A 25311-nucleotide genomic window follows, 5' to 3' on the forward strand; every position below is an offset into this window, starting at 1 on the left:
CTTTAAAAATTTTTGTGGAAATGCTGCTCAATCATATGTGTTGATTAGTTCTTATATAGTATATATTTTATGCCACCTGCTTGCGAATATGATGTGCATTTTAAACTTTAAAACATTGAACTAATGATAGTGGCTAACAAATGAAAACGTGTAAAAAACAAATTATTGAGGTATTTAATAAAAAGAACATTCACCTTGTTTTGTTTATATATTCTGTTGTACTTCCATATGTTGTTTATTGTGTTTTTAGTCCTACTGTCTTTATTTTAGAAACCTATCACATACTCGATGCAAATTCGAGTTTGCAACCTGACACAACAAAAACTCGATATAAAATATGACATGATTCTCTCAACAAGACGACACAGATTCAATTTTTTTCTACCGTTTATATCAGATGTTGAAGGATACTTAAACAAAAAACGGGAAGGTAAAAACACTTTTTAAAATGATAAAAGATTCGTATTTCAGCAAAACTTGTTTTATGGTGACTATAATTGTGTATATGTATTTGCTAGTGTATGTTCGCGTAACTGTGGAAAACTCTCTTGGTTCTCGTTTGGTTTTGTGTAAGTTAATGATAATGCTTGAGAAAAATTCATCCATAGATGACAGTTACATGTAAGTTTGATTAATCGTTATACACGTTGTGTTTTTTTTTATAAGAAACCTGACGAAGGGCCTAGTTCTAAAAGTTTCTTAGTTGTTGGCTGAAATTCCATGTTTTTAGTTCCAAAAGTTTCTTATTTAGTTTCTTAATTTTCCTAAAAAATATGGGTTCCTTATATCAAATAAATAGCTAGTTTTAAAAGTTTCTTTAATCTTTGGACTAGTTGGTTTTAAAATAAAAAATAAAGCATTTTTCTTTTTAAAGTCTCTCTCTAGTGATGATTGTAACATCTTCTTCAATTAATTATAAGAATTAGTTAGAAACAAGTTTCTTATTTCAGAAATAGACATAGAATGTAGTAGTAAAAGTTTCTTAATTTATGAAGATTTTACATGCAGGTTTCTTATAAACATGTTTCTTATAAGAAAACAATGTCTATTCTGTTAGATATGTTTTATAAAAACAGCTCTAAAAAAAGTACTATCTATCTTCTATCTAATTCACTTTTCCCTAACACCTTGTAAAAATCACCTTTAGTTAACTCAAGACATCTTTTTATCTATAATAATTTTTTACTCTTCACACTATTGCCTTACTCAGGTAAAAAATTATAAGGTTTTGAAATTTCCTAACCTCAAATTAATTGTCCAGATTCTTGTGCAGGGTATTTATAACCCTAAAAACCATATTCAGTTATCATTAAATAAGAAATACCAGTGAAACAAGTTTATGTATACTATGTAAAGAGAGGAAATAGCCTTAAATATATATTTTGTAATGTGTTGTATAATATTGCTGAATTCTGCTCACAATTATGTTGCCAAACTCACTTTTGATGTGCTGCTTAATAATAAAGAAATATTATGACCCATCCTGTTTTATAGATTAGTTACTTTTTACTTTATAGATTTCAGAGGGCACAAAGCATTCTAGCTATTCGAAGGTTTGATAATCCAAGTGAAACAATGTATGAATTGACCATGTTGACTGTGAAATTGAACAGGTAGTGTATTTTAGAATATATATTTAGTTGGAGAAACTTTCGCGAGAGAAACTTTCGCGAATTCGGGATTTTTCGCCATTTTCGCTAAACTTTATCTCGCGAAAGTTTCCGAATTTCGAAAAGTTTATCCAGTAAGCTATTTTATCATTTTCACCGCACAAAAACGCACAAAATACTATTTCAAAAAAGAAAATTTATATAATTTTCAATTATGCTAAGAATTTTGAAGTTTTTTCTAACTGAAAAATTCTTGTTTGCGAAAGTTTTTCTCGCAAAAATTTGCAGGAAAGTTTATCCAAAAAATTTCGCGAATTTTTTTTCTCGCGAAAGTTTCTCCAATTAAAGTAGTTGAAATGTTACACAGATTATATGTGGAGTCGATTATCATTTATTTTTTTAGTTTAAAGCCAACAGAAAGGACGAAAGAGACAAAACAAATTATATGTGATTTAGTTGAAACACTCGCACCTAAGGTATGCCACTATATTTCTTATTATTTAACTTCAAATTTATTTAGTTATCATTTCTGTGCTAAATTTTTTTCTAAATTTTGTAATAATACAAAAATTTATACAATATTATTAAAAAACTTGTTCTTCTTTAAGCTTGCTAAAACTTTTTGTAAGATTTTTTGTCTTAATCTTCATTCTAATTCTTCAAAAAATTTTTGTGTTAAGGTTTCAGTACTAATGCTTGCAAATTGGATGAAGCTATTGAGTTGGAATTTAGAGCAAGTAAAGAAAAGTTACGTTGAAGTAAGTGTAACCACATCATAATGGAAATTGCGAGTTAAAAAGAAATGTACAGCCCAAAAAGTTACTGTAAATCCTTGATTAAACGCCACCCCCCCCCCTCGATTTAATAGCCTGCTTAAATGAACATCATCTTTGAATAAGTGCTCACCCTTTCACCTTTTATTTCAATATCCGAGTCTCTGCACTGTATGTGCTTATTTAGAAGGGGGGGGGGGGGGGGGGGGGAGATCAAAGAGTAGAAATGAACAACATAGTTTTGTTCTAGCTTTTATTCTCTAAATATGTACCTGTTTTCGAATCATACTGTAATGAACGGCGTAATAAATTTACTGAGCACCCCGCTGAAATAACCACTTCCTTTAGAGGCTTGAAAACTGAGAAGCACCTGTGCACATAATCGAGGATTGTTACATACTACTAGTTGTTAAATCGTAGAAAAATCCACGGTGTAGTCCGTCATTTATATATCATATTTCGTATTTTGGAAACACGACTTTTTTCTACCGCACAAACAGACAGAACACGGCTATTATAGGGACTTTTCGGTATTTTTTTTTAGATTTAAGAATTGTTAAAAACAGTCAAAATGAATGAAAACATATTGTTTCGTTTTTCAGGTTCCTGAAGAATGCATGGAAAAAGTGATTCGTGTAACGAGAAGGATTGTTGAAAACCCAACATATAAATGTTTGTTTGAACATAATGGAGGCCATCATAATTTTGTTGATGACATGTACAAAGTATTTTTAAAGATACTTTTGTTTTATAAAAAGTAAGAAAGTCATGTTCAACTATAGAAGCAATTGCGCTTTTAAATATGTTTTCATTAGTTGAGTAACTTTAGAACGTTTCGTTTTTATCCATATTTGTTGTGTCGGTATCTCAAAAAACTTTTTTTTTTTTTAGGAACAATAATGAAATTGGAAAACAAAAGATTGTCACCATGAAAAAAAAGTTTGCAGCAGTAAGTTAACATGGCAATATACATTTGTACTTCCTTTTTATGTTTGTTACAATCTATAAGTAATTCTAAAACCATTACTTCTCAGAAAGTGGCGCATGCGTATTATAGTGATGAAACGTATATATACTTTACATCATTGGAAATGAAGGCTATCGGTTTGAAAACATCACAAACAAATGTAAACATTGAAAGACTTGTTGAAATTAACATACAAGAAAATAGTGTACAGCGACAGGATATTGAAACATGCTACGATGTGTATGCAGTCACCTACACAAATATTTTTAATGTCACAGTTAAGGTATAGTAATCTAATAATCTAGCATCTTTTCATATTTTCTATAATTTTACTGGTAGCTCCCTATTTCGAATGATTTACTTAAAATACATCAGGTTTCTAATGATCTGTCTTTTTATTGGCTTTGTAATCTCTTAATACAATTTAGGAGAGTGTTCTTTTATCAGATATAATGATATCCGACTGTTCGAATAAGAAGGAAACTAAAACACCTGTGACTTATCACGCCCACTTACCTGTACAGAATGACCATGTGAAATTATTGTTGCGATGGAAGGAGGTCAACAGACATGATGTAAATTTTACTAGTTACACAGATGCTACTCATATACTGGTCAATTTTTATGAAATATGTGCAAATCACGAACATTTCTTCATTGATATTACCTTAAGGTATGAATCTCATTTATTATTTACAAATGGAATTATTCTTTCCTAGTTAAATTATATAAAGAATTTTTTTGCAACATTTTTTACCATCTCGCCTGCGCCTCCTAACTAACTATGTGGTCAATTGCAACGTCATCAGCGAGCTTTTTTACGCAATTTTTTTTTACAAAACTGCGTCCGAACCCATGACCTCTGAGTTCACGTTACGACGCGTTAGCCAAATGAGCCATTACGCCTTGAATTAAAATATTTAATTTGACGATTTAAAATCTGGCAAATCAACACAAAATGATTTCTTGAGGCGAAATAGAAAAAATTTTAGATGTTATTTGACTTTAAGCGGTAATTTCGAGAAATGACCAAAGGCTCTCAGAGGTATGGGACCTAAAAATTCCACATGCAGGTGTAACAGCTGTAAATCAAATTTTAGGTTGTGAAATGACCCTGTTAATAAAATTAAAAATATACTGTTGCAGTGATGTGTAATTGACATTGACATGCGAGATAGTTATGCAGCCCCTGCATCTTGTTCTTCTTAATATTTTAAGAAATTACAATGGTTCATATATTCGAAAAATATCTTACCCACAACATTGTAGCAGCAAGTCATGCAGTATATACTTTGCTGGGAAAACTTTAAGTAAGTTTTTATGTTTTGTAAACCTGGGCTTTTCTTTAAATGTGTATCATAATTTGGATTTGTTCCTTAGTTGTTCCTTTTATTACCAAAGCATTTAAACAGTAGGATAAAAGTGGAAGAGGATTTTCATCACTTCCCATTAATGCTTCGAATTGCAAAATAACTTAGATTTATTATACAATTTCAAATATAATTAATCGATTTTTATATATGCATATTTATAAATTTTCTTTTAGATCCTGGTTCATATGCTTTGTCGTTAGAGATAAAGTCTCCTCATCGAAAGGTAAGGTCATTTTTATGTAAAAAAAATTCTTTCTTCATATTTACGTTTTGTATTGCAAAGTATGGCATATTTTATTCCTTATTTAACCATCGTGGTTTACCTCTCAGATATTATTTCAGTCCAGTTTTTTACAGTTTACCAATAACAAGAATTACTGATTTGCGTTGAATGGAATGACAGATTTGAAAAATATATAATACGGAATCCCTGACCAATAATTTTGTTAAAAATGAATAATAACCCTGTCTTTGATATAATTTTGAAGCATGTGTAGTGGCATGGAGTAGTGACGATTCGCGAACTTTAATTTTAAATCGCGATACATATTACTGTGTGACTTAAATTTTCTTTTGATACTAATATTATACGTATTGACAACAGCTATTAATTGTGAAGCTATGTTCTTTCTATGTTGGTTCAACCGCTGTAAATTATTTCTTAATTTTTCTACGCAGGTTGTCAAACAACCATGGTTTAACTACACTCTCTCAATTGTTACTCCTCATTGTGAAAGTCATACGAATTTTAAACCGACCAAAAGTTGTGAAGTGACGGCCTTGTCAACAATTAATCAAATTGTATGCAGGTGAAATGCTTTAAACTAATATAAGAATTTCGCCTTTTACTTCTGCGCAAAGGTTTTAAAATGTCACATTTTGCATGTCCTTAATGAGATATCATCCTGAAAATTACAATGTGATCTACTTCTGAATTTAAAAATGTCACCTTGTGTGTGTATGCATTCGAGAATGTCACTTTCTGTGTATGCATTTACGAATGTCACTTTCTTCTACGTTTGCATTTAAGAATGTCACTTTCTTCTGTGTATTCATTGGAGAATGTCTCCTTTTTCTGTGTATGCATTTGAAATGTCACCTTCTGTGCTTGCTTTTGAGAATGTCATTTTCTGTGTATGCATTTGAGAATTTCAAGTTATGTGTATGCATTTGAGAATGTCACCTTCTTCTGTGTATGCATCGGAGAATGTCAAGTTATGTGTATGCATTTGAGACTGTCTTCTTTTTCTGTGTATGAATCTGAGAATGTCAAGTTATGTGTATGCATTTGAGAATGACACCTTCTGTGTATGCATTTGAGAATGTCAATTTCTGTGTATGTATTTGAGAATATCACCTTCTATGTATGCATTCGAGAATGTCACTTTCTTCTGTGTATGCATTTAAGAATGTCACCTTCTGTGTATGCATTTGAAATGTCACCTTCTATATATGCATTTGAGAATGTCAACTTCTATGTATGCATTTGAGAATGTCACTTTCTTCTGTGTATGCATTTGAGAATGTCACCTTCTTCTGTGTATGCATTTGAGAATGTCACTTTCTGTGTATGCATTTGAAAATGTCAACTTCTATGTATGCATTTCAGAATGTCACCTTCTGCGTATATCAAAAGGAAATACGTTATGGCAATATTTTATGCAAGAAGAAATATCTACTGTTAAAACAGACTGTTCTACATTACCTTCAATCGAATAATGTATTCATTTTGTTTTAGATGTCAAGGTTCGGCTTTAGTTTCGGGCTACATGACTTCTATACCGCATTTGATGACTGTCCAATCCGTCAATTATAGGTATAAAATAAAAGTTTAATATATAAACTTACTGTGCTGTGAAATATTCAAGTAGGCATCTATGAACTAAAGCACCGTCGTGACAAGTACTTTAAAAAGTTTCCCCAATCTTTTTTCTAGAATGTTTGGTAGCATGGTTCCAGTATTCAGTGTATGTGCTGCATTCTTCATCTACCTTCTACTTGTCTTATGGTATTGGGATGTAAAAAGTACCTTCTCTGAGACAGTCAGTGAGCATCCAGAAAACCATCCTTGCGATATTTACAAGTAAATTATTATCATAAATACTATTTTATTACTTCAAGTGTTCTGCAGATATCTTTTAAATTTACTTTATCTTAAATACTTTTTTAAGCCTATTTTTGTCAAAAATGATTTAAAGATGAGGGCTTATTAGAAGAAAGACTAAAAAAATTGACTAACATATAATTCAATTTTTAATACACATTCTTTTACAAGCAACTCGGTTGCTAAGCACTCAGCCCTGAAAACTGCCAAAAAACTAAGCAACTGCAAATTTTTTCCCCAGCAAAATATTTTATACTGAGACAGTAAAGTTGGCATGCATTTTGCCTTGCATATGTATTTTTTTTCTTCAACAACTACCAGTTTGGAGTACAGTAAAGCTATGGTAAATACAATGAAAAACATAAGATCGTAGATGCTTTATTATTAAAAACTACTTCATTTTCCTTTTTTGGGATTGAAAAACACTAAGAATGTTTCAAAAGCTTGACAAGGTTACAGTATATTTTCTAAAATAAACTTTTGATAGGAAAACCATACACAGCAAGCAAACAAGAATCAAGAATGTTAGAGTTCAAACAACATAATGTAAACAAAAAGGACAAAATAAGAACACACACACATGCAACTTTTAAAATGAAAAAGGCCAGACAATTTATCAAAAATTAAGGGAGTGATGCAGTGTTTGCGTGATCGCGTGCTTCCTTTCTTTTTCCAGGTCCATTTTTTCTTAGCAATCTACTAAGCAACTTAAGCCCTGAATTTTTAAAATTCTATAGCAACCCTAGCCCTGAACCAAAAAGTGGGGTTGCTTATAAAAAAAAATGTGTACCACGAAACAGCAAAACAATAAGGCGTTGAAATTGTTTAATATATTGAAGGGGAAATTTACAAGAAGTATATTGTCTGCATGGAGATAGAAATAGAGGACTTTATTTCTTTCTCCATGTGTCGGTCAATAGATAGGATAATTACTGGCATAAAAAACATGTGAGCATTACCATGAAATGTGCTTTTTCCTCTAAAGGAAGTGTTTTACGCAACTCAATGAACTTACCTCATCCATCTATTCGAAGGTGGGAGCTCATTTGTCCGAAATTATTTTCAGGGTGGTAGATATTAGAAAGAGGGATTAGTCGAGTGTTTACGAAAATTAGAATGACATTATTTTTTTTAGATACAACATATTAATTGAAACAGGCTTTATGTCTGGTGCTGGTACAAGTGCTCGTGTAAGTTGAACACTGTTGGAAATAGTGAAATAAAGTTTTATTATTTATATAGTGTATCAAGTGTATACAATGAAACAAACCTTTCTTTTCCAGGTTTGTGCGGTGATGCACGGAACAAAAGGACATTCAGAAAAACTTGAACTGACAAATAACAATGTTGACTTGTTTCAGAGAGGTGCAACTGATATGATTCTAATCAGGTGACTATGAGAACAAACTGTTAGTACTGATTCTTACGGGGGGTTTATCAGAAAGTAGCTTAACTATTTTAAAAGAATACTTATTACAATAATATTAAATAATTGAGTCAAGTAAGTGTAACGCCCTTGGACATGTCATTCCACATTCACAGATACACTGGAGTGGGGGTTTAAACTAAAGACTTTTTGATTACAAGGAAAACACGCTACCGATGCGCCGCTTCTAGCTTGACGGAATAATAGAGTAACTTGATGAACACACTATAATTATCCTTCTCAGACCCTCGATATAACAATCCCCCGATATAATGAACACCTGACGAACCAAAGTTCGTTCCCCTTGGATTCTGCTTTAAGAAACTCTTATAAATTCCCTCTATATAACGAACCCTCGATTTAGCGAATCAAATTTTCCGTCTCCTGAACCAATAAAACCTCTATATGACGAACTCAAAGTATCAACTGTACAAATTATGACAAACAAAACCAAAATACACGCAATGTTTTCACTATTTTTACACCACGTAGAACAGAAAAAAGAAAACGCAATGCAATGTCATCCAAATTGAGTGATTCAAACCATAACACTCGACGTTCAAATCTTAACACTAAAGGCCGGCTCAAATACATCTAACATTTCATCCAACATTTTTGTTCGAATCTTGGATGATGAAAAATTTATTCGAATTTCGAAAGTTGAAAAATTCTAAATTTGTATTTGAGTTGCTTCATCCAACACGTCCCCTCCAGCATGATGTGTTCATTCATTTGACTTTTCGCCATTACTCTAGGAGCCGGGGGGGGGGGAGTATGCACTTCAATGTACACTAGGTCTGACTTCAAATCCTGAAAGTACATGATGGAAAGTTCAGAAAAAACTACTTACTTTCCCATTTTGGTTATATATCAATCGATCACAAATTTAATACTGATCAATAATCACATTAGAACTTGGGTCTGAAAATGTACCGTTCAAAAGTTAGAAGCATTTAAGTGAAGCATACTAAACTAAAAATTTCAATACTGATCATAATTTGGAGTATTGTAAATTATTTTATTCAGGCTCTTGATAAAAAATCTTGATCAAACGATAAGAGTAAAACGACACTATATATATAAAAAACTATTATAACAAAAATATCATGCGCCTTTGTTCGTTGATGATATAGAGATTTACTAATTTCATCCGAATGGGTTTTGACACTCTTCGCGTTTGCAGTTACAATATTGACAACAGTTAATGTTATTTATTCGACATATACAGACATTAGCTCGAGCACATTTCAGACAGTTGCAAGGCTGTGGTAAATCATCAGGCAAAACGTCATCTTCAGTTATTTTTGGCTTCAGGCAATCACCTTCTTCATCCAATACGTAGCCGTAATGTGTTGGATCTATGTCAATACTTCTCACAAATGGGGCATGTAACCATACATACGTTTGAAGATAGGCACGTTTAATATGTAATATTGCACTCGACGATGTGGGAGGAAGCTTCTCTAAATCTAACAGTTGCGATTTTTTATAATAGATCTTGTTTCGTAACTGATCAAATGTTGTAATGTCCTTATCTTTTGAAATACAATGTACCATAAAATGTTGTGCTAAGTCGACTAATTCTTCATTCAAAGTAGATACACCAAAGAAAGATAGTTCACCAAAACAACTTCCAGACGCAACTTTTAATGCTGCTGTTTTTGTTCCAATTTTGCTTGTTGTGTCGCATCCTATAAAAAAAGATTTCATGAATTGCATGTTTAAAGTGAATGAACAGTTAAATTTTGAATACATGTTTACATTGCAGGTCTACAGTTACTACATTAACAAATGTACTCAATATTCTCAAATTATGGTTCAACCTGTTAATGCATGCACAGCTGGTAAGATATGTATAACTTCAGGAGCAATCCTCTCTGCCAGGTCATGAACAGGAAATGCAACTGTTGTACCGCTCCTACCGCTGACTACCCACAACTCATTCAAACCATTGAAAATCCAACGCTTAAAATGGTAAACAGAACATACAAAAACATCAGTATCTGGAGAAGCAACTATAACTTTCTCAAATCTTTCTTCTGAGATTGACTGGCTAACATGGTACATGATGCGATCATCAGCTTCTTCGTGATCATTGCTGAGTGATGGAACAACAGATCTCTCCCCATTGCAAAGCTTCAAACAAGATGTTATATCATCGGTGTTTGCACCACCAAGGAAAACAGGAATTTCTGATCGACAACACTCAATCATCCAATTGATGAACATTTGCTGGAGACCCATTTTGTTTTCTGAGGATGACCAAAACCTATCCATTTCAACAGGTAATTGCTGCTTGAAGTGTGTAATTTTGACTTCGATTGGATCAGCTTTCATTCTCCTATTACGTTCATCTTGTTTGATACTTTGTTGAAGGTACAGATCGAATATTATGTCTATCCTTTCACAGTTTTTCGATAGGTTGACAAATATCTTCCATAATGCCTTTGCAAAATCTTCGTATGTCTTCAATTTCATTTTTTTGGTAGGTAATTTACGAGCATAACCCATAAAATCGATAGCAATCATTGATTTCATTTCCACATTATTTGGAACATTTGCTGGGCAATCTTCCTTCAAAAGCTTTTTCATTTCTTGCGCGAGCTCTGATTTAGGGGACTTCCTTAGGTTTCCATCTTTAGTCAGGTAAAACGAAGTACTTGATACTTCATATGACAGAAGATTTTCGACATTGTATTGTCTAAGACGTGCATAATCCATTATTCGAAGAAAAGATATAGTTTCTTTTTTGACATCGAATGTATGCAAACGTTTTGCTTTTGTTGAAGATCGAGTCATTGGTATTGTATCAAACAACTTCTTGCTTTTTTCTTCAAGTCTTTCAATCTTGAATTTTTTGTAAGACTCCTGTCCCAAAGTGATACTTTTCAAGTAAAATTCAGCAGATTTATCATTTAACTTTGCTCCAGTGGCTATATTCATTATGTAATTTTCCAATGCATTAAATGACATTAACATTTGATTTTTTTCGTTTTGGTTTAACTTCAAGATCTTCTGTGCTTGTTGCTGTTTCATTCCTACTTTCAAATCTCTCTTTAGAACGTACATACCGGGGATAGCAAGTATTGACATGGTAGTTGATATCATCGTATTAACTCAATGGTATCCCCTTCAATAAATCATCATTCAAACTTTTTGAACAGTTAAATATAGCATTTCTTCCATTCTCTGTACTTGTAAGTTTCTTGTTTCCCTTATTATCTTGTTTTTTCTGACAAATAATACACTTGGTAAGGTCTTTTGTACTCTTTTTACTATCTTCTTTTGTACAAGACGGTGCATGTAGCTTTGTGGGCGATTCAACACTAGTCATTGCATATTTTTAGTTCTAAATACATAAAAAGAGAAATTTTTATATCATGCACGATGAACAAGAGCTATAAAATATCACGAGACAAAACTTACAATTCATTCGCATGATAGTATTCACATGTAATTTATTTACTTTTTGTCCACACTTTAGGTATGATTTCTATACTCAATATAAAACAATACAAACCTGCAAAATTAGCAATGATCTTCAATTAAAATGCAACATGTAGTAAACAAGAAAATATACACAACATTTTTTTGAAAAGACAATATATTTTTTGAAAAGATAAGATACCGAACTTCACTTAAATGCTTCTAACTTTTGAAAGGTACATTTTCAGACCCAAGTTCTAATGTGATTATTGATCAGTATTAAATTTGTGATCGATTGATATATAACATGACCATATTTGGAAAATTACGCCCTTATGCATTTTTTGAGCCCTTCCGCCATCTTTCCCGCCAAACGACCATGAACCAAAATGGGAAAGTAAGTTTTGACCTTTCCATCATGTACTTTCAGGATTTGAAGTCAGACCTAGTGTACATTGAAGTGCATACTCAACCCCCCCCCCCCAGGCTTCTAGAGTACATGGAGGACCTTGCAGCTATCATGATTTTAAACAAGTTATTGGATTCCGATGATGAAACACCGACCAGGGGAAAAACACGAAGCTGGCCGAAAAGACGAAAAGAAAGAAGATATTTTACAAATAATATACAAGAACTGATGATAGAAGACAGACAAGGATTTCAGGAAACGTTTATCTTTGTTTTTATTGAAGCAGTTGTCGTTTCCAAAGCTGTCGCGATTTCCGAGTATGCTATTTCTTCTATGCCTTGTTTTTGATAATCAGGGTGTTGTAGGTCCCATCAACATGGACTTCCTTCTAACATATCAATCAGTAGGGTTATATCCAATCTTTTGGTGCCTTTGTTTTGGAGTCTTTTTCTTTTTTTCTTTATTAGCCTTGTTTTCGGTCAATTCAGTTTTTTAAGCATCCTTTTCCTTTTTTTGTTTTTCAAATGTTTCACCTGGTTGGTAGATATCGTCTTCAGAATCACTGGCCATAGCTGCCATCCTGACTTTTTCTGCTTCTTCTCGCTATTTACAAATGATTTTTCACGCACTCTCGATATATTTATTTACAAGCATTCCATTGAAAAAAACGTTCGAAAATATGTTTGAGAATTCGAATATTACGTAATATACTTGGGAAATCGTAAAATGTTTGATGAAATTTGACTCAAATACATCCAACATGAAAATGTATGAAAATTGTGTTGGATGAAGCTGAAAATGTTAGATGAAAAGTTTGCCGTCGATCGCATCAAGAGCGTGTGGGAAATTCCAGCGTTCTTCAAATTTTCCGCAACCTTAAGCCATTGTGCTTTTGTTGCGGGGATTTTGATAAAATCAGCTGTCAGACGTTCAACCACCGCCTTACAGCAACCTTTTACAATGTAAGACACTGCATTCATTGAAATGCAGTACTGAAAGCTTAGTGATTTAAATGACTCTCCATTGGCCAAATAACGGAGGGTTAAGGCCAGTCGTTTGTCTGCTTCAATCGGTCTAGTCCCACCAACTATTTCCTTTCGCGAGATAAGGTCAAAAATTTTGCTCAGTACAAATTCGAAATCTTCCACATCCATCCGGAACATTTCCGAAAATTTTGTCTGTCTTCTATCATCAGTTCTTGGATAATATTTGTAAAATATTCTCTTTCTTTTTACTTTTCAGTCAGTTTCGTGTTTTCCCCTGGTCGGTTGTTTTTCATCACTGGAATCCAATAACTCGTTTAAAATCAAATAGCTGCAGGGTCCGCCATGGTGAAAAATCAAATGAATGAACACGTCATGTTGGATGAAACGTGTTGGATGAACTAACTCAAATACAAATATCAAATTTTTTAACTTTCGAAATTTAAACAAATTTTTATTCAACATCATCCAACATTCGAACCAAAATGTTGAATGAAATGTTGGCTGCATTTTAGCCGGCATTTAATCAGGTCAAATCAACTCCAGTCGAAAAAAAAAATAAAAAAGAGTACCAAAAACGACCTTGATAAAGCTGTTTGTCTATGTTTAAAAACGCGCGTTCACAAAATATTCCTGTCAACGGAATTATTATCAAGGAAGCAAAAGCCTGGACCTTCCTGATTTTAAAGCTTCCAAAGGTTGGCTGGATAAATGCATAACATATTTTATTTAAATTTCGTGTGATTCAACCTTAGTTAATTCTACATATATTTGACGGTTTAAAGTAAATATAAATAAAAAGTGTTTTTCATCCAAGTTCCAAGACAAAAATTTAAGCGAAAATTTCATTTTTTCGTATCTCTCGATATAACGAACCTTCGATATAACGAACTTTTTTTCCATTCCCTTTGGGGGTTCGTTTTATCGAGAGTCTATTGTATTTAATTTCTTATTTCTAATTTATCCAGTTCATTCAGTACAGTATCTACTCGATCATTCTCTAAGCAACTCATTAATGAGATTAGATTTATTGAAAATCGTGTCCATTTTGTTTCCCTATCTTTTGCCATACTTCGACTACTATACTAGCAATCAGTACTCGACAATGGAGATTTTTATTTTATTCGGTACTCTTGATTAAGCTGCGATATTTTTACCTACTGCTGACCCGTTCTGTTTCTATTGATCCCACATTTTCAGATTTCTTTTCCTTTTAAAAAAGCTGTAATAATACGTATTTTTTAGTTGTCCTCAACACCTTGGAAAGTTGACTTATTTAAACATCTGGCTTAATAATCAAGGTACCTCTCCGGACTGGTACATCAAGCAAATTATTGTCAAGGATATGTCGACCGGGGAAATTTCGTAAGTTCATCGTATAACACTATCATTCAAGGCGTTGGGAAGAGGAGAAGTTTGATGTTTAGTAAAATTTATTAATTCTCTTTTGGATGGTGCTGTGTACGGCTTAAACGGAACAAAAACGCTGTCTTCGAATTCAAATAAATTCAGAATGGTTTAAGTCATATTCATTAGGAAATGGAATGGCATTGTTGGCCCCATTCCGATATGTTGTGACAAAAAATCAGCGCTTGATAGAAACCTTTATTAATGTTTTTTTTACTTATTAAAAGTTTTTTTTCTTCTAGTTACTTTCCATTTCATAACTGGTTTTCGTTATCGAGAGGAGTTCGTCAGCTTAGCTGTCGACTTGTTGCTACAGAAAAGTCGTGCCATTCAATTATCCAGGTATACACTTCACTGCCATCGACTTTGATATATTTGCTTACATGTACTGTTTTGCTGGTAGATATAGTAAACATTTTTTTCTTTTTCAGAATGTTTTGGAGAAGTTTTTGGATTATCACATGTGGCTATCAATCACAGTTGGTCCAACTAAGTCAAGTTTCTCTACTTTTGAGGTAATTATTGATTGCAAACTTCTCTTTACCTGCTATTTCTCTCTGAAATTTCACGATGTGGTGTCTGTTTTAATGTGTTTATCGTGCCGCCCTCTGTACTAACGACTGACAATTTTTATGATGTCATGTGAGGTTAGCAGGTGGTCGCATCCAGTAAACTGAGCAAAAGGTTTAAACTCGCATTCCGCAACATCTCGTGGTAACTTTACTTCGTTAGTAACGAAAAGCTCCGACGAATGACATTTTTGCTAAAAAAAAACCTCTGATGTCCCTTAATTAAATTTTACTGGAAACTGTCGGCCGCCTGGCGATAATGAGTTATTGATTCACTGGATATAATGCATCATAAAAAATTCTTGTGTGTTTGTAACATAGGACCACATTGGACAACGTAGGACAACAACATTTACAACTCCACAAAGAAAACGGGATAATTTATATTGCGGAATAAAAACGCATGAGCGAATATAACTAGAGTGATTTAATATCGATGTGAAAAATCTCAGCGAGATGAACTTTAGAGAGATAAATAATATTCTGGGCTAACTTATCCGATAATTTGCCGCATTGAAACTTTTTGTTTTTAATTATAAATGTTTTTCTTTTTAGAGGTTATCATGTGTAATGTCATCAATCGTGTTATATTTCGTGACAGCCATTGTTCTGTTTCATGACATCATTAAGCAGGTAGAAACCTTTACGACTCGCTGCTTTGGTGTATATGTTTACTGATTTAGTTTTAATTAAAACCTTTCAGATCATGACATGTATTTTATTTTTAGAATGATGAACTGCTCAGTATTCTGCACATCAAATCCAGCCAGGTCATTCTTGTTGCGTTTTTCATTGTGTGCACGCAACTCCCGCTTCTACTTGTGTTGTCATGTTTCTTTCGAAACAGTTTACTGGTCAATAAATCGCGAAAATCTAAGCAACATAGGAGGAGGGGGATAAAAAGGAGTAACAAAGTGATGGATTCTTATGATGTCGATGCAGGTAAGTAGTTTAAAAATTTTACACCCCTTTTTTAAGCAGCTAGCTGCGTTATAATTTTTACTAACTTTACTTATTATTTTCTTCTTCTTAAGGAATCAACTCTGGTTTGGAGACAAAGCAACTGGGAGCAATGTATTACAATACTGTTCTTCAAGAGCAAGTGAGTACCAATTCTTTACACAATTTGTGATTATATTTCAATGTTATAGGTAGTTTGCAAGGACTGTAAAAAGTAATGCATATCATACATATCACAATTTTCCTACTACTTATTTTAATTTTTTAATTGACTCTTTCCAGACGAATAAAGTGCTTAATAAATTGCTCAGATTTGACCTACTACTTAGTTTTTGGCGCTCAGTACATCAGCATTGATGCATAGTGCTCAGGGCGTTCGTATTGATTCACAGCGCTCAGAGCGTTCATATTGACGCATTGCGTTCAGAGCGTTCGTATTGATGCATAGCGCTCAGGGCGTTCATATTGATGCATTGCGCTTAGGGCGTTTGTATTGATGCATAGCGTTCACAGCGTTTTGTATTGATGCACAGCGCCCAGGGCGTTCATATTGATGCATTGCGCTCAAGGCGTTTGTGTTAATGCATGGCGCTCAGGACTTTTGTATTGATGTATGGCACTGAGGGCCTTTGTGTTGGTATTTAATTGAATCTTAATGTTTCAGTGAACTCAAGAGTAATTACGAACAAGCATTGTCTTTAGATTAGTTTGTATAATCTTGCTGTTACATCAGAATCCGAGAAAACAAATTTTGCAGGTATGCCAAGCACGTTTTTGTTACACTGTGACGGACAACAATGCGGATGATATGATTGCATAAATTAACTTTACTTTTAGTTGCGTGGACATTTGACTTACCCTATCACGTTCGGACAGTAGCTTCCATTGCCACCTTTCTTATCATAATACTTGGAATGTTATACATTTGGTGGAGGTCGCTTAGGTGAGTATTTTTCTTTTTTTATTTTATTTTTTTATTTTTAAAATCTTAGTATAATTTATTTTTAAATTTTGCGATATTTCTTACAACTTCAAACCTGATCAGATATAAAAATTGTTGGACAAAATTTTCATCATACAAAATGTCACTTTGAGCATTTTTTTGTCGCTTTTGCTCATTTTTTAAATTTTTTTTTTTTTTTGAGTCAAAAAGACACTTAAAACAACTGTGGAATGTAGCTATTAAATGTATATTATAACACATGATTTGTCGGACAAAATTTTCCCTGAACAAAGTTTTCCCCTTAAAAAATTCTCATCATTTGTCCGACATTTTCATCCGATAAGGCACTTTTTTTACTCTTCAGAGAGCCTCAAAATGAGTGGGTTTTCACATTTTGTTACGTTTGTTTTGTTACTTTAGTTTACCAACAGATTTAGTAACCACCTGGATGCAGTTGGTGTGCATGGCAATATCATTTGATATTTTTGTTGTCAGTCCTGTTGTGGTACGTTTGTAGGAAGATGTGAGGTGTGGAATGGTGTAGGATAAATTCTACATGTGGTATATTCTTATATTTATGTTTAGGCCTTAGTTCAGTGTTGCCTGTCTCAAGTTTGTAAATGTTGGGGAACAAACTATGAATATTTGTTTAACATCAATTCGACATGTTTGAAGAACAACAAATTTGACATGGCGAAATCTGATGACAGTGTAAAGGTAACGGCAAAAGGAACGCAACAATACCAAATTCTCGTTTAGTCTTGCTGCTGTTATTGTTTTCGTTGTTGTTGTTTTTGGTTGTTATTGTTGTTGTTATTTTTGTTGTTGCTGTTGTTATTTTTGTTGTTTTTATTATTGTTTTTATTTGTTGTTGTTGTTGTTATTGTTGTTGTTATTATTGTTGTTGTTGTTGTTATTTTTGTTTTTATTTTAGTTATTGTTATAGTTTTTTAAATCAATTTATTTTATGTCTGCCCAAAATTAGCGTCACATCGGCAGAATTTTGTGTCACGTGGGCAATTTATTTCTTGTTTGTGATGTACGGTCTCAGACGTTCGTATATTTAAGTTTTAAACGAAATAGAATAAAACACCCGGGTGCCGACTTGATAGGCTGCCCATATTAAAAAACAAACGGAAATATATATTGAATGACAGGAAAGCCTTATTATTATTGTTCTGCCCGTCTTCTTTTTAGAGGAGGAAAAAAAGTGCTAATAAGAGTTTAAATTTTGTGTTACATTTTTCCTAGTAGTGGTGTTCTTTAAATTTTGATTTGAGCTTGTTTCAAACTCTTTGTTTATTAACGATCATGTAATATACCTTCTGTTGTCACATTTTCGGAGCGGTGCAATGTGTGATTAAGTGTTGATCTATTGGATACATTACAGGCGTTGGCTGTACGACACAGAGCAAGATTTATTCGTTATGCACAACCAATACCAACATCTGAACTGAAGAAGAAGAAAAATAAGTTGGGAAAGAAACTGAAATTGAAGAAGGTTGTGAAGTAAGTTCCTTAGTGCTTTAGAATACGTTGCATCTTTCGTAGAAACTCGTTTTTTGTGTTTATTTTATAAGAACCTAGTTTATAAGAACATTAAAGCTAAGATTTTACTTAATATTAAGAACGTATTAAGATAATTAAGAACACATTAAGAGCCTGAATTCCTTCATAGATTAACGATTACTACAATACAGTTTGTCTTTCCTTTTCGTTTTCATTAAGATTTCAATGAGATAAACTTCAAAACCTAATATTTCTTCGGAATGCTATAAAATCTTCATCAATGTCCATAAATTTTACCATGTATTCATTTTTATCAAGAACACAAATAAGAACATTGAGTCTGAAAATGTAAATAAAAGAAACACATCCAGTCTCAGCTGAAATATAGAAGTTCTAGAATAAATGTATAACCATTTGGTTTGATATAGAATATTTGTAGAGATGATTCAGTTACTTAAACCTTACAAGATCGTGTAAGATTGTAGGCATGATACGGGGAAAATAATGTATTTAGGCTAAAAAAATCAAATTCTGTATTCCAGGAGAGTCATTCTGGGTGTTGGCTTGTTGGTAATGTGTGGTGTGATCATCTCACAAGAGAAAATACACGACGTTGCAGAAGCGAGAACATTTGTGCGGTAATTTTTTTATGTTTATTATGGATTTGATTATTAGGTTCTTGTTCGTGTCCCTTTCAGATTACCATAGACCTTAGGCTGGGTTATTTTAGGTTATTAATTATAAATAAGAATTTATAATAATAATTCTTATTAACTTTAATATAATTTTTAGAAATAAATTACTGGTAGATACCTTGACCAATGTTATAACAAGAAAAGAATTTTGGTCCTGGAGCGAAGCAATATTGCCTAATTTTATTTCTTATGAGAACTGGCATTGGTCATTTGATAATATCAAGGTAAGTTGTGTTTTGCAAGAATGCCTGCCTGTTACTCCATTTGGTCAATTTGAGTACTAATTTATGTGAGTATCTGTCTGTAGAGACAACATACATTTGCCTTGAGAACAATTGGAGTTGTACTGATGGATAGAAGAATCGATGGCGTCATAGAATCTACACCAATCGTTGGTAATAAGTAAGTGTATTTTTACCACATATCATATAATTTTTTTTATATATTAATAATTATAATTCTCGACCGGTGATATTTTTGTGATATTTAGAAGTGCTATTGTGGCGATGCTACAGAAAATGAAGATAGAAGATTATTTTAGTAAAGAAGTTGATCTGGTTACATTCAAAACAAACGTGATGAGTATTTTTAATGGCAACCCGATGTATAGGTACGTCACATTGAAAACACTTGTTTATTCTTCTCGATGTTTTCTGAATGCCGAGAAAAGATTTGGAAGAAGTAAAAAAAAAAAAGAAAGCGTTCTCTTTGTGTTAATTATCCAAGTACACAACGAAGTATAAAGTAAAATATCATTTCTAAATATCTACTTAAGTTCGTGAGTTAATTTCCCCTTCTTTTACAGACGATTCAAAGTATAGTCCACGTTCAAAACTTCAACTGTATCTCGAATTTTCAATTACAAAAATTAATTTTTTACATTAGTTCGGTCAAAATCTCATTTAAACAACAGCCCACTGGAATATTAATTAACACCGAAGATGTTCAAACAGTCTACGCTAATTTTACGAATACTACAGAAAAGACTTGTGTCATCATATGTCAAGTATGTATCTATTAGATTTCAGTATCTGATGAAGATATTAGTGTAAGAAACCACAGTTATAACAATCTAACTTTTAAGATTGGAATGCGCGTGATAAATGATTTTTGTTTTCGTTAAAGGCTTTGCTTGGTCTACTTCTTTGGATTATGATCTTTGACATTTATCACAAATCATTGGAAACATCTTGGAGTGGGTTGTTACGTTTGACAACCATTTTAAACGTAAGTCTCTCTCTACTTTAACCTGTTTCTGCTTATTTGCAAAATTACTCACGTTACTACCATTCTGTCGCTTACCTGCAAATTTACCCGCATTACTACCATTTTGTCGCTTACCTGCAAATTTACCCGCATTACTACCATTTTGTCGCTTACCTGCAAATTTACCCGCATTGCTGCCATTTTGTCTTTCGCTTACTCGCCTTACTAACCTTTTTGTATTTCGCTTACCTGCAAATTTACCCGCGATACTACCATTTTGTTTTAGACTGTGTTACTTATCTGTGGTACCATCGTTAGCTTATCCAGCATTTTGGAATTTGTCTGCGGATATTATTTGCAGGACATTCTAGATTTAATGGAGTTTGATGACCACGAAAGTCATGACATATATGTCAACATATTAAATCTCGTTTTATTCAAACAGGTATTGCTTTTAACATTCGTTTATTTAAAATTCATTTCAGGTCATATTTCAACAAAACATTCAAAATGTATTTAACGTGGTTCTTATTTTTATTTTAGTTTATTTACCACACAAAGGCGATTTTGTTCTTCACTGTTGCTGTCAAAAGCCTTGCTCTCTTTAAACTATGTTCTGTAACATATATGTTATTAAAAGTTATGAAGGATGCCAGTAAGAAAGTAGCTTCGTACATGGTAAGAGCAGTCTTAGTGTTGCTATTGGGTCAGAGTGGTGGCCTAATAGTAGAGTTTATGTGCAGGCTTAATCCTCGATCTAGTCGTAATGGCAATGTTTTCAATACGTTCTGTTAAAAATCCGTATTTAATTTGGACTGTCAGCTTCCCTTTGTACAGTGTGATTTTTTTGTAACCTAAATCTCAAATGCGCTAGTACCTCCTTCCGCAGGGCCTAATAGTAGTAGGTACTGTTCTGTGTCCTTAGTGGTAAAGCATAAAACGTTTGTCGTGGCAATTTAAAGGTTACGCAACACCACCTTATTGTTGATGGATATCTCGTAGAATATACACTGCCACTCCCCTTTCTCCTTCTCAAGCCAACGCAGCCTGTCACTTTTTTTGTTATTGTCGTGAAATTAATTTTTTATATTAGGTTTTCATCCTTATTCTTATTCTGGGAAGTTCACATGCGTGGTATCTTCTGTGTTTAACGCGCTCAGATATATACAAAAACTTTGGAGATGCTTTCAAATACGTGTGCTTTCATTTACCTCATATGCGTTTGACCACGCAAGATATTAATAGCGAACTTTCAAGTTTTTATATCTTGTTGAGCACTTTCACTTCTGTTTTGGTTTGGCTGGCGGTTAAAATGGTGAGCACGTTTTTTAACTTTTTTATCTTTGGTTGACTCACAAATCGATATATCTTAAGACAACTGACAAATCGAGCGTACACCAAACGTCAATCCGACGTTTAGATTTTATCGCTTTCTGTGATGTTAACAATGTGATATTATCAAGCTCGGAAATCACAAGCATGCTTTTCTGAAGTGTGTACACGACAAATCTGTTCAGTGTGAAACATTTGGAGATTCCAATTATTTTGATGTTTTGTTATTATTTAAATATTTTATACTTTTTTAAAGCTTCTCGTAAATTTAATGTTTTATTTTGATATTTTATTTCTCAATAATTCTATAATTAATTTGATGTGTAAATGTTTTATATTTATTCTTAAAATAAATAAATATAAAAAACTTTTGAGAGAGAGAATAAACGAATGTGTATTTTGATTTCAACTCAACCTCGCCATTATTTTTAGAGCTGCATCTTCTTTTTTGGACTTGTAACAAGACACAAGAAAAAATTGGCTGGCAAAAAAATCATAACAATCTCTTGGATGCTACGAAAGGGGTAAGGTCCACATTTCATCCAAAAAAGTTTGAAAATTACCAAAATTACTAATTGTACTTGCATTTTTACAATAATAGTCAGTGCCGTAACCACAATTTTAATATTGGGAGGGGCGCAAATACAAAGAATTTCGCTTTATGTAGTGGCTACCCGAGGCGCCCCTATGGTAGAAAGAAGGCCCTTCAGACGTCAATGATCTCATGGTTCTATGTTAAAAATCACGGTGAATGTTTCGATGTATTTGCAATTTAGAAAACCTGCATTGTTTAATTGGCATCAAAATTTTAGATAAAAATTTCCATCAGAAACCAAAAGATTGAAAGAGATACATATTTACATTCCAAGACTACAATAATATAAAAAATGATCAGAACACTACAAATCTTAAGGGTGCTGGCACTTTTTAGAAAATTTACATCGCATTCGGACTTTTTAAAATGTGCTTCCCCCTTAAAAATTCAGTGATTTTTATAATTTATGGGAAGAATCCAAATATTCCTAAATGACTTGCTCTCTTTTTAATAAACTCGTTTCCTACTTCATATAAATTCATGTCTCTTTCTTTCTTTCTTTCCCTTTTTTGGTAGGAATTATTTATCCGTTGCAGAATCGCAGATCGCCCTTCGCACACACTCCGGGATTCTATATTATAAATTAAGAATTTGCATAATACTTTTATAGTTTGATCTAATAGGGAATGTGGTAATCCCGCGACTTAAGTTTGCTATCCCACGATATGATTCTGGTGTCCCATGATATGAGCTCCTTGTTCCACAAGTTAAGTTTGTTGTCCCACGATTTGTGTCTGTGATCACGCAATTTGTGTTCGTTTTCCCACGAATTAAATCTGCGACATTTTCTTCCATACATGCATATGGTTTATTATTTTTAAGTTGGGTTCTTCTCGGCGGATTGCGCAGTTTAAAGAAATTTTGGAGAAAGAAAAGAAAAGCAAAACACAGCAAAATTCCAAAGGTAGACACAGGCTTGTTTAAAATATTAAAACGCTGATTGTATGTTTTGTTATGCCAAGATGATTTTATCTGATCGATTTTAATTTTTGCGGCTTGCATCTTAGAAGCACATTTTCGAGGAAATCGACTACCAACTTGAAGAGATGTTATATCGTGTGAACAAACTCGTTGAACGGAATGATGACTGTTCGGATGACGAATTCGAAAAAAGCTGCATCGAATCTTCTTCATATTTCACTGATGAACCTTCAACATCTGCTGGTGGTACAACAACAAACAACTCCTCACCTACACCCAATGTTAAGCAACCACTCAATACGTCACTTAGCCGAACTAAAAATTCTTTACAGCGAGATGAGCTAGTGAATCAGAACCGGCATGAAAAATCGGCCGAATCAGAAAAGGTTTTGTCTTTATCTCGAAACCAAGATAAAAGCATTCTTCAACCAAAGCTATCAAATTTATACCCACTAAAACATCAGCCAAATATCTTAATGGATGAAAGAAATTCAAACGGGGTCACTTTTAAAAGATTTTCTTTAACAAGTATAATGGAATGCAGCACAAATAACACAACATTGAATTCTCCCGCTAAACAGATGCACCCAAAAATAGATGAGGGCCGTGAGTTCAGTCGTATCAAAATGGTACCACGCGAGAACAATGAAGATGATTATATTTCTAATATACGGAAAAGTTTAGAGCGACTTGAAACTTCCGTAAAAACCATATCGCCTCAAGAATCTCAAAACAGATTGGAAGATATTAAGCATCAAGAAGAAATTTACCATGACTTGAAATTACACGGAGATTCGAAAACCGAAGAAGCGAAGCAGACACAACGCCCCTTGTCTTCTGTCAATGATAGTGGCGTGGACTCGTTTAACTCCAGCATAAACATGCTTTCTGGAAGTGATAACAAAGGTCAATTTTATTTCGACAATCATTTAAAGTTTGAGTTGGGTCGATCTTTAAATCAAGTAAAAATGTCTGATGATAATTTGGAGTCGGGGAGAAGACAGGCGGAAATATACAGAAAACTGAAAAAGATACACTCCACACGTTGCGATATTCCTGAAGAGTGATGGATTTTTTGTTTGCTGTAATCTTTTTTTTTTGTTTCGGTTGCGGAAAAAAAATCATTACGTAAACGGAGGTAACTACATTTAACTGGTGGCTATTAGATTTAAAATTTTGTATTCGTCATTAGGATAAAACCCGTTCATTTTTTATTACAAGCTCTTATACGCAATCTGTCTAAAGTGTAAATGTTTCAACAGACATAATCTAAGGTAAACATATTCGCAGTCGTAGAAGTTCTAAAGTAGAAAAAACTCTACTGACCAGGCATTTTTTTGCACCGATAGCTATTCGCTATATAGACACATTTCACTTTACAAAAACTTCAAGATATTCTGAGTATTCAGGTACAAAGTCAGAAATATATTTTATATATAGCAGAGATAATGTTTTAATATATTACGAAATTATAAATTTTTAAGAGAATTGTTGTGAAGTGTACTGCCGAATTTTAAGGTGACAACACTCGATTTTGTTATCTTCTAAAGTAGTGCTTAGATTTCCAACGGAATATATTTTTATGTACGAAGTTTTTTTAATCAGAATTCAAATGTATAAAGATGGAAAGTTTTTATTAAACACTTTGTTAAACATTTTCTCGGTTTTTTTTGTTAGCATACATGAAGAAAACAGTCTGTCATACAGAGCTGAATAATGGTGTAATGCACAGACTCTTTTTGAGTTCAACGGTCTATTTGGGTGATCTGATACACGAAGGGTGGGCTAAAGCATATGCGTGCGAACCTACATGCAGGCAGCTAATTTAATTTTACGTCCATTCAGAGGGGGCACTTATTTAAGTGGGGCGCTAATTCAAGCCGGGGCGCTAATAAAAAAATTAATATAAAGTATAATATCTCTTTAATATTTTTGAAAGAAAAACAAAATACAACAATGGCTTAACTACTATGTCTGCGTCTCCTTCTTTATCCTAGTTAACTAAAAGGAAAAAAGGAATCTCTTCTTCACTCTCCCCTTCGATAACAGTAAATGGGTTCTTTAAGGTTAATAGCTGATTTTTCAGTGCGGGAAACCCTTTCT

General features: G+C 33.2%; 1 protein-coding gene across 2 annotated transcripts in view; it reads left to right on the plus strand.

Moving 5' to 3' along the window:
* LOC130654328 (uncharacterized) overlaps positions 1 to 24864 on the plus strand; it is a 37313-nt gene extending 12449 nt beyond the window's left edge. For both annotated transcript variants that reach the window (XM_057456884.1, XM_057456883.1), the window contains exons 15-53: positions 271 to 430; positions 519 to 621; positions 1518 to 1613; positions 2014 to 2086; positions 2291 to 2368; positions 2986 to 3140; positions 3275 to 3332; positions 3418 to 3633; positions 3779 to 4023; positions 4569 to 4660; positions 4897 to 4946; positions 5402 to 5532; positions 6462 to 6539; positions 6660 to 6806; positions 7963 to 8017; positions 8111 to 8217; positions 14317 to 14436; positions 14721 to 14820; positions 14910 to 14993; positions 15603 to 15680; positions 15776 to 15989; positions 16082 to 16149; positions 16710 to 16764; positions 16845 to 16950; positions 17371 to 17455; positions 17536 to 17667; positions 18341 to 18459; positions 19002 to 19097; positions 19252 to 19378; positions 19462 to 19556; positions 19645 to 19764; positions 20040 to 20160; positions 20280 to 20381; positions 20647 to 20805; positions 20904 to 21038; positions 21454 to 21675; positions 22125 to 22216; positions 23110 to 23191; positions 23295 to 24864. In XM_057456884.1, coding sequence (XP_057312867.1) covers positions 271 to 430; positions 519 to 621; positions 1518 to 1613; positions 2014 to 2086; positions 2291 to 2368; positions 2986 to 3140; positions 3275 to 3332; positions 3418 to 3633; positions 3779 to 4023; positions 4569 to 4660; positions 4897 to 4946; positions 5402 to 5532; positions 6462 to 6539; positions 6660 to 6806; positions 7963 to 8017; positions 8111 to 8217; positions 14317 to 14436; positions 14721 to 14820; positions 14910 to 14993; positions 15603 to 15680; positions 15776 to 15989; positions 16082 to 16149; positions 16710 to 16764; positions 16845 to 16950; positions 17371 to 17455; positions 17536 to 17667; positions 18341 to 18459; positions 19002 to 19097; positions 19252 to 19378; positions 19462 to 19556; positions 19645 to 19764; positions 20040 to 20160; positions 20280 to 20381; positions 20647 to 20805; positions 20904 to 21038; positions 21454 to 21675; positions 22125 to 22216; positions 23110 to 23191; positions 23295 to 24275 — 5337 coding nt within the window. In that variant the 3' untranslated portion in view covers positions 24276 to 24864. The remainder of the gene's footprint in view (positions 1 to 270; positions 431 to 518; positions 622 to 1517; positions 1614 to 2013; positions 2087 to 2290; positions 2369 to 2985; positions 3141 to 3274; positions 3333 to 3417; positions 3634 to 3778; positions 4024 to 4568; positions 4661 to 4896; positions 4947 to 5401; positions 5533 to 6461; positions 6540 to 6659; positions 6807 to 7962; positions 8018 to 8110; positions 8218 to 14316; positions 14437 to 14720; positions 14821 to 14909; positions 14994 to 15602; positions 15681 to 15775; positions 15990 to 16081; positions 16150 to 16709; positions 16765 to 16844; positions 16951 to 17370; positions 17456 to 17535; positions 17668 to 18340; positions 18460 to 19001; positions 19098 to 19251; positions 19379 to 19461; positions 19557 to 19644; positions 19765 to 20039; positions 20161 to 20279; positions 20382 to 20646; positions 20806 to 20903; positions 21039 to 21453; positions 21676 to 22124; positions 22217 to 23109; positions 23192 to 23294) is intronic.
* Positions 24865 to 25311: the final 447 nt, after the last annotated feature.

The sequence above is a fragment of the Hydractinia symbiolongicarpus genome, chromosome 8 (genome assembly GCF_029227915.1).
Source record: "Hydractinia symbiolongicarpus strain clone_291-10 chromosome 8, HSymV2.1, whole genome shotgun sequence".
Classification (NCBI taxonomy): domain Eukaryota; kingdom Metazoa; phylum Cnidaria; class Hydrozoa; order Anthoathecata; family Hydractiniidae; genus Hydractinia; species Hydractinia symbiolongicarpus.